This window comes from Bombus huntii, chromosome 6 (assembly GCF_024542735.1).
Source record: "Bombus huntii isolate Logan2020A chromosome 6, iyBomHunt1.1, whole genome shotgun sequence".
Taxonomy (NCBI): domain Eukaryota; kingdom Metazoa; phylum Arthropoda; class Insecta; order Hymenoptera; family Apidae; genus Bombus; species Bombus huntii.
In genome coordinates, this window is record NC_066243.1 from 15326409 (window position 1) to 15335719 (window position 9311).

The 9311-nt window shown below is 36.8% G+C and overlaps 2 protein-coding genes across 2 annotated transcripts in view; one reads left to right on the plus strand and one right to left on the minus strand.

The window, feature by feature from the left end:
* LOC126867158 (cilia- and flagella-associated protein 20-like) overlaps positions 1 to 9311 on the plus strand; it is a 38434-nt gene that overhangs the window by 17210 nt on the left and 11913 nt on the right. The window lies entirely within an intron of this gene.
* On the minus strand, positions 4535 to 7422 carry LOC126867157 (pancreatic lipase-related protein 2-like). The gene is made up of 7 exons (XM_050621386.1): positions 7292 to 7422; positions 7059 to 7218; positions 6796 to 6944; positions 5720 to 5974; positions 5245 to 5433; positions 4998 to 5121; positions 4535 to 4725 (listed from the first exon to the last, which is right to left on the minus strand). The coding sequence occupies exons 1-7, from the start codon at positions 7314 to 7316 to the stop codon at positions 4665 to 4667; spliced, it is 963 nt and encodes a 320-aa protein (XP_050477343.1). The 5' UTR covers positions 7317 to 7422; the 3' UTR covers positions 4535 to 4664.

Below are 9311 nucleotides of genomic sequence, written 5' to 3' on the forward strand. Positions count from 1 at the left end.
GTAGTAAACAGGTGTTTGCAATTTTTTAAACGAGGGATCGTAATCAGATGTTGCTGCACCTTTTGTTATTAAGGTGAATTATCATCATCATGGATAATAACAGAATTCTATTTTTTTTTTTTCGGAACACATGTCAGTATATTTTCGATAATTACACTCACGATCTGTTATCAATTGTAAGAATTCGTCTGAAAATTATAAGATCCATCCAAAATTGTAATTTACGATTTCTCTTCAATCTAATTGTTTTTACAGAAAATTATCATAGTCGCTATTATCTCATCCATGACTTGTGATTTTGTGATCCTTGAAAATTTTCAGATCCAAAACTGTAATTCACGATTTCTTTCTCGCTTCAGTCGTCTTTAGAGAAAATTACTACAACCCGTGATTAGATGATTAAACTATTCCGAGACTAACCATCGATTTTTTCGTAGATCGTTATCGAATCGAAATTATTATCGTTAATATGAATCGTACTATCGTGCAAACTGTCATTAAAAATAATTTATTTCGTGATAAAGTAACCATTTCCCCAACAAGCTTTATGCTCGAGTGTGTCTTAAGCTTCGAAAGACGAAGCAGGGGATTATTTGTAACATCGTAAACGAAACTCAATTGTCAAATATGTTTCACCGTAGACGTCACACGTCATTTTACTGATTACGCTAAGTTTGAAATATTGGATGTAGATACTCGTCGATTAAATAACTTTAGAGATATAAACGATTAAAAAATTGCATACCTTCAAACGATCAACGGACGTTTGTCGTCTTTTAGACTCACGAAATCACTGTTAACTCGTTTCCCTTAGAAAGAGATGTGGCTGTCTTTATGGTTGACATGGAGAATTTATAATAACGATGCGAGATTTCCATCAGAACTGACCCGTGCTCCCATTCCGCTTAATTATTTTTTAAATGCTTCTCTGAAATTCCTGTTTTATGACACATCTTGGTCATTTGATATTTCGATAATAATCGGAATTCCAAATATATGCGTCATCCCCTAAGAGACTGAAAGTGGGTTTTTGGGACCCGATTCCAGTTATCCTTCCCCTGGCAACAATGCCATGTTTTCCTACGGAAAATCGTGCGTAATCTTGACCCATACTGCGAGACAATGCTACGAACTAATTTAGGATAGTCGCAGCATAGTAGTTTACAGACAGCGTCTGTTGATTCGAAACTTGTACACGCAGGCTATGGCTTATCATAAATTATCATAGACAAATCAGTTTTACATCGTTCTATCTCGAACTCTGTTTTGTTATTTGTTCTTTTATTGCATTACTCGTAACAGTCTTTTCTTATCTTCGGTTTACTAATAAGAATGATGATATCTTGAATGTAACAACTCTTGTGAATTAACCATTCATGTACGTAGAATGCCAACAAAAATATTTACCTTCTCCAACGTAAATACAATACGTTGTTTCTTGTGGGACAAGTGGAAACTGTTCCACTTAAGTGTCAACCCGCGTTCTCAGATATTGGTTTTAATCGACGTAAAAAATTGAACGTTATCAGGGTTATTACGGATTGCATTGTTAAGAAAGTCAAATAGGTGGATAATTTTACCAAGACTAGAATTGAGTTTTAAAACGTAAGGTTTTACCAGCGTAGATTATGGAGATTTGTAGAAAATATCGTTTGGAAAAAAAGAAATAGTAGAGAGATAAGTAAGGGGTATTAGAGTATTTCGTTTACTTCAAAGAGTCCTGTAAATCTAACATCAAAGGGTAAAATTCATTCATCGGATCAGAGAGAGTATTATCTAATGGCAGTTGATGATGATAACGATGCAACCTTTATGAAGGAATTTTTATAAAGAGTATTATGTAATCCCATTTAATACGTTTAACGTTTGGTATAAAGATAACAAGTACAGGGTAAAATATTATCGTGCAAGACTATACTTCAAAACAATTTACATTTTCAACATTTATTTGTCATTCGATTACACGTAAAATGTTTATAATGGAAAATCTTTTTAATGAAAAATGAATGATAATGTCTCAGGTACATTAAAATTACATATCTATCAAGATGAATGGTGGTGATTTTTTATTCTTTTTTAATTGCTATCATGTCTGTTCGTAATAAACTATTAATTACTATTTTATCGAGTTCAATCAGGGAAAATAAGTTCAAAAAATTTCCCCGAGGCGGCTTGTTCCACCCGTTCCGTGTCCCACGGCGACAAATTATAATATTCACATAAAGAGACCAACGATTTATTAATTACGCGACTACACGACACATAGAACCGCTCTTTCTTTCTTCTGCTATAGTACATTCCACGTACATCACGTACTCAAGCGCATTGCACGCTTCCGCGACAGTATGCAAAGAACCAGCACGGATCAACGAACAGTGATACGAAATAGATGCACGAAGACGTTCGTTCGCTCGCGTTCTTCAAAGATGCAATATCAATAGCATTTCAAAGCGATCACTGGATTGCTTTACATGTGCCATCGCGATATTATAGTGCGCCTGTTAGGCGACAAATTACGGAATTCGCGATTAGCTGTGCACCTGGAAATTGCACGTGTTGAGCTCGTGGGCGCGACGAGGACTCCAGCGCATCTTCTTCGCCCTCGCCGCGTCTTACTCGCACCCTTGCGGACCACACGCTTCGCGTGGAATACTCTCCGGATAATATCAATAAGTTCGAGCATGATCATTCGTAGCTCGTACGACGCTCGTTCCGTTGGACGGAGACGTCTTTTTCGCTGTGGCGACCTGCACGCATGTGCGCTGAAGCTTGTAATGAGACGATAGCGGAGTAAACGAAAGGACAAAAGTTCGTCGTTGACACATGTGTTCGCAACTACTGTTTATCGATTGCAGTACACGATTACTGAACGAAATAGGAAACCGTGCACAGTTTAATCGATGCGGTAACGAGGTTGTTGGAGACATGTCTGCGTAATTGTAATAGAATTTTCATGGCTCCTAAGAGCAGTGCGTAATATGCCGTCGCACAGAAACGAGAAACCAATTCCTCGAGGATTCGATAGCGCTTCGATAAATATCCTTCGTGCTCTGCGTCTATTTCCCGAAACGATAGCACGCGATGAAGCTCTTACCGCAGTTTCAATGGACTATGTATGACGCACGTTAATTAAATTTCTTGTCTGTTTTCAGGATATGGCAGCGACTGGCTATTGGTGATTCAGAAATTTGATTCTATACGCAGGTTAGTCTAAAAATTGTGATATAATCGAGAAACGAACTTGTTAACACGATGGCTGTCACGGTGATTATACTCACGTTATTAAATTTTTTCGAACGATTAAAATAAGATAAATCTTAAGGATTAAGACATTTCCGACAATGCGAATGATTTTGATTAAAGATCACAAAAAGGTTAATACCTTTTCCTTACTTTAATACCTTAGTACCTTAAATTTTCTTATCATAAGTATATTTTCTCATCTTAAGTATGATCACAAAAAGGTTAATACCTTTTGTTAAATTTTCTTATCTTAAGTGTATGATAAACTATATTTTTTTAATAAAAATTATATGTACTTACCTCGTCAGTGAAGCATGAAGGAGAAGCAATTTTTATGAATATTATTCAAGTTCATTAATACTCGTTGTCATTGCAATACGTGTTTAATTTAAATATATTCATAACTCGATGTGCGATTATGTAAATTCCATATCGCAATCGTTTCACTCAATCTGTAAAACATATGATTAATTAGAAACGATAGTATTTAATAAATTAAACATACATTACAAAGGTTTCTTTATGTATTTGTTGAAGCATACATTTGTATTAAAATAAAGCGACGTTTATCCTATCCGTAAGGCGTACTACGGGCGGCTATAGACCACGTATTGTACATACGACGAGTATTGTACATCCTCGAGGCTTTTATTAACAATGGAATGGTGTAACAAGAGAGCAGTCCTATATAATATGTTGTCCTCTTTCCACAATGAAGAATTGGTTGACACGAAACATCGTTCTCGCATGCAAAAAATGATTAAAAAGCCGAAGTGTGTTGTCGATTACAATCGATTGATGGTAACTGTGAATCAAATCGCTATACCAGTGCAAGATTTGCGATTTTGGCCTATGTGTAATACCATGTTTCGAAAAATATCACACGCAATACCATTATTAAAAGCTATTAGTATCATACAATTACATTATTACAATTATATCATATTATTATATTCTGTAATGTTATTCGTTTCTAAATTGTAATTAAAAGCGAGTGTGTTGAGAAATTATTAATACTCTGTTTTGAGGAAATTTTTTTCTCTTCGAAAAACACCGTCAGAGCAGCTCGATTTGCAATGAACGCGGCCGCTGACGATCTTTCTCGCGTGCACTGTTCTGGCGCGGAGACTCGTTCAGCGGAAGTGCCGCGACGAAGAAGCCGCCCGTAGTGAAAGGGTTAAGACAACGCCTTTGCTCGGCATCGCTATGCGTATGCTCATGCTTGCATCGAAATCAACTCAAAGAATTCAGGATACGGCTGCACTAAAACGAAATAAGATTCTTATACGAATTTCAATGAACAATAAAATCAACAGCTATTTATTTTTTAATTTCTGACATAATCTATACAAGTATCTTACTAATATTGAAATACATCTGCACAAACTACATCCAAATATTGAATATTCAAAAGAATAATGTTATCCATCAAGAGCATAAGGATAATGAGAGTTAGTTTTGAAGTAGTAGGTTCCACTAGCACTGGAAAGAAATTAACATATATTAGCACCAGTTAACTAAATTAAATTTTAAGAAATAATTGAACAGATACATTCAGCAATTAGCTCTCAAGTATCTATCCAAATTCATACTTTTATGAACTCAGCTAAAAATGCAGCACCAGGAATTTTCACGTCCTAAATATTATAACATGTACTATCCTTTAGATATTTGCGTTCTACGCATTCCTTAAATTTCCCGGAAATGCGTAAAGCTCGATAATTTATCAGTAACAGTAGCAAAATAAAACTTACTTCGGATCGGGGGTAGCACCACCCATGTACGCTGTTGCACCATCTGCACGTGTGCCGAGGAAGCCTTTCGGATTCGTAATTGATTCAGCGAAGACTTTGTAGCTACGCACGTGTGCGCAAATTCCTGTGTTTCATAACATTCGTTTTTAACATCGTACAGACAAACACACACAGACTGAGACACGGAAGTAATATTTTTTAAGTTGAAATGCGTCAATAATAGAATACTCCATAGTATGTTCCGTACCAAGCAAGTCAATGCCGCATCCTGGTTGATGTCTTCCATCATTCGCATAGAAGTCTGAAGTACCAACAGACAGATAATAACCGAACTGTCCAGAGCATGTGTGAATAATTTGAACATTATCTGCGTCTGATTTATCAAGTCTTTCTCCGGGTTTTTTGTGTTGAAACATTACGTTGGCAGGATCGAGAGCTATAATGGCAAATACTTAGAGATTTAGTGTAATTTACTGTATCGTAATGATATTTTGCCGAATATGAAATCAACTTATATCAAAGAGCATATAGAACTTGAAAATGCTCTTCTACGAGTTAGAATAATCTAGACATATCTCCGACATTTTAAAATTTATCGTTCAATGTTATAAACCTCATTTATCTTTCTGTTTATATTTCATTTGCTAATCATAAATCAATCTACTCTACTGTTTTTAACCTGACGTTAAAATCAGCGCTATTGACTTTTCAGCGTGACTCACCGATAACTTCCGCCACTCGGCTCGATTTTCCTACCTCTCGCGCGCTCAAGCCCGCGATTTGAGCACCGAACGAATGCCCGACAATTTTCAAGTTGGACGTTCGCAAACCAGCCTTAGTTCGCATAAAGTTTATAAAACTAGCTGTACGTTGAGCAACGTGCGGTACGATCTCTGCGACGACAGAATAAACTAGTTTGTCTGCTATCTCACTCCAATCGAGAATAATAACGTTGCAGTCTCGGACCTTAAGGAAACCTGAGAACAAAAAATATTCTTCGTAATTAATATTAAATTATCGAATATTTGGTCACTGCCGCTCAAGAGCCGTAGCACACTTGTTCGCATTGATTAAGAACTGAATACTTTGTACTGCATTTATGTTCTAAGTATTTTAATATGAATCTGTTATTTTATTAGTATTATATATGTCCTACAACTTGAACTACCACGCAAAGTCAAATTCTTGTAGTTTATCAACAGATATTTATGGCCGACAGTGCACATATTGCATAAATGGGCATCTAAATTCGATACAGCCGAAGTTCAGGAGGATTCTCTGGCTCAAATTAAGACGAAAATCAGGAGCAACGGAGTTGCGTTGAAGCCTTTATTTTCGACAAACTGGAGTTTAGAAATTAAATAAATATACGTGAATTCGCCTAGTTCTTAATCACACAGGAATACAAAATTGGAAAAACGGGTCTAAAATGTAGAATAAAATCATCTCGTTCTGTAGTTTTGAAGAAGACACGGTTTGACGTTGGTATAACGATACCTGATCTATTCGACAATGTTGTAGGTTAAACCTAAAAGGAATAATACTGGTATTTTCGACGTGAAAACATATTAAACAGAATACTTCGGAATTTTGAGGTCTTTTCAAAATTCGAGATCGCACAATTTCATACAGCCGTATTCTTGGCAACTTTCGAAAGTCGTCTTTTTGAAAAACGAAACCGTGTAATTGTAGAACGTAATTTTGTTGTTCTGTATCTTCGTCTTAGTTCGAGTCACAGAATCTCCCCGAACTTCAATTATATCACGAATTTGCGATCACAGAGTATCTACGTATTTACCATCGCGTATGGTTGTACAAACTGGAGCTTCACCGCTGTGAGTCCAACCATGGGTGACTATAATGGTTTGTTTAGTTGCGTTCCAGTGACTGTTCCGGACGGACTTTACGTCATTTAGTTTTAGGATCTCGCCATCTGTGGGATTCTCTCTGGAAAATCATATTTGGCTGAAACTGTTGAACGTACCTTGAATCTGCCTGTGCAATATTCGTCAAATACAAGACAACCTATAAAGAGGGAAATTGATATAAAATAATACCAACCGTGTGTATAGCGTGAAGTTGATCGTATCCAAGTATGTGTCCAAAGTAAGGTTTTTAGGCACGGGTTCTTTATTGATTTCAAAGTGAGTTATGTATCCATCTCCATCCGTTTTAACTGTTGGACTGATAAAGTTCAACATCGAAAGAACCGTAGGATACACTGAAAAAATTTCTTTCGTTACTAAGTTACTCGATTTTTTCGTATTTCGATCTAGAAAAATTCTGATACGAACGTGTTGATAATGGTACATTTGCCATGGCTATCGTCGCTATTCACCACACACACCGTGATATTGTTTTACTTCTTCTTCGTGTTTCGCCGCTTTTTTATACGTTGATGAGAAATAATAATTTTTCACTCATGTAATGCACGGTTGGTAAGTGACTGATAGTCAATTGATGATGGATGAAAACGGACTCAATTGATAATGGATAAAGACCGATATAACTGATGATGATTGACGACCAACTCAACTAATGATGGATGAAGACTAAAATTATTCCATAAGTAAGTAGTTAGAGAAATAAGGTGAATTTTTTAACTTTAACGGATGCATGATCTTAAGTGGAAAGTTAAATTAAGTTAATTGCAAAGATTTAATTATTTGCTTTAAATATAATTTAATTTATTTCTCAAAAGTATATGTATATATATGTGTGTGTAAATTCTATAGAATTTAGAACACCAACCGAAGGCTTGACTTTCCCTATATTTATTGGCAGTCGATCGGACGATATAAATTGAGAAGGGCGGGTACTTAAGAAAGAAAGGGAGATACTGAAGAAGACTTAGAAAATCGAATCTTGAGTTTTCACGAATCGATCGCCTGATTTCCAAAAATATTGCGCCATTACATATGTATATATATATGTCGGAGAAGGGTCTGGAATAAGGTTGTGGGTGTTTGATAAATCTTCATTGGAATTGGTTATCGCCGTGTTATAACGAAGGTACGGTCTGTTAATACGAGTATGGATACTACCGACTCGACAATCAACCGCGGCGGTTGGACACTCGCGATACTAGTGATGTTGGTCTTAGGTTCAATAACGAATGCGCGGTCAACGGGATGATAGATGTACGTGCTCACAAAGATCTAAGTCCAACTCTTTGCGAAAACGTGGAATATCCACCGAGCGTACAGACACTAAGTAACTCTCTAATACAACCTCACGAGAGAATGACTCTTCGTCGCGGTGATGCTACAGAGGAAAGCTATGATGGGCTGTGTTTGAGGATACGAGATCATCGGATTCGTCGAGGATAGCCTTCGTTCATAAGGTGAGGGAATTTGGCGTTACTGTTAATTGGTCAATCTCCATATCGGTGATTAGAAAAAGATGCTAGCTGCCCTCAAAGGAAAGTTGCTAGTGAGAAACGCCGTTCGTTGAAAAATAGATCTCTCCTATCTTCCCGTAGCTGGGATAAAGTCTGTTCGTTAGAAGGACTTTAGTCAACTAAATTCTATGATTTATGACGGGCCTTCAGGCTAGCTGAACATGTACTGCGGAGACGGATCGACATTTAGCAATCATCTTTCTCGACAGTCAAATACCTAGACAGGAGGCTAACTTGGAAAAATCACATCATAGACAAGACAAAGCAACTCAAGAACAAACTCAAGAAATTCTATTGGCTCACTGACCGACGCTCCAACCTAAGCACACAGAACAAAATTAGCCTGTACAAGATAGATGCTAAGATCCCTAATTGATGCACCTTGGTATGTAAACAATGAAACAATACACCGCGACCTCAAGATACCCACAGTCAAAGATGAAATAGCAAAATATAGCGACAGATATAGCAAAAGAGTCAACAAACACCGAAACCCCCTAATCACTGGACTACTTGATACGACGGACCAGATTCGCAGGCTGAAGAGGCACTACCCGCTAGACCTAAACTTTAATTACTCCATTACCTTTGTTAGACAAAGCGTTCATCCCGTGACCGCGGCTACGTTCGGCAACTGGCTGTCGCCTCGAGCCCAAGCTCATTATCACAACTCGCGAACAATTACAATCGGATTGAATAACTACAATTGTTTAATTACAGCTATAGTAGACACTAGATTACAATGTTGCGGGATTATCCAAAATTCCAAAGGCTCCGATGTTCTTTTATCTCCGACATATATATATATATATAATTATAATAATAATTTAATAATTTCGGAATAATTTTTAGCAATACGGAAAACAATAACAGAGATGTTTCTAAAATTAGCTATTTCTTTTATTGAAGCTATC

What these genes read in the sequence shown, in the direction of transcription:
- LOC126867157 (XM_050621386.1), bottom strand. Translation starts at nt 7,316, where the DNA reads ATGGCAAATGTACCATTATCAACAC. An exon ending in AAATGTACCATTATCAACAC is followed by an intron (nt 7,219 to 7,291) that starts GTTCGTATCAGA and finishes AAATTTTTTCAG; the next exon opens with TGTATCCTACGGTTCTTTCG. An exon ending in AACTTCACGCTATACACACG is followed by an intron (nt 6,945 to 7,058) that starts GTTGGTATTATT and finishes ATGATTTTCCAG; the next exon opens with AGAGAATCCCACAGATGGCG.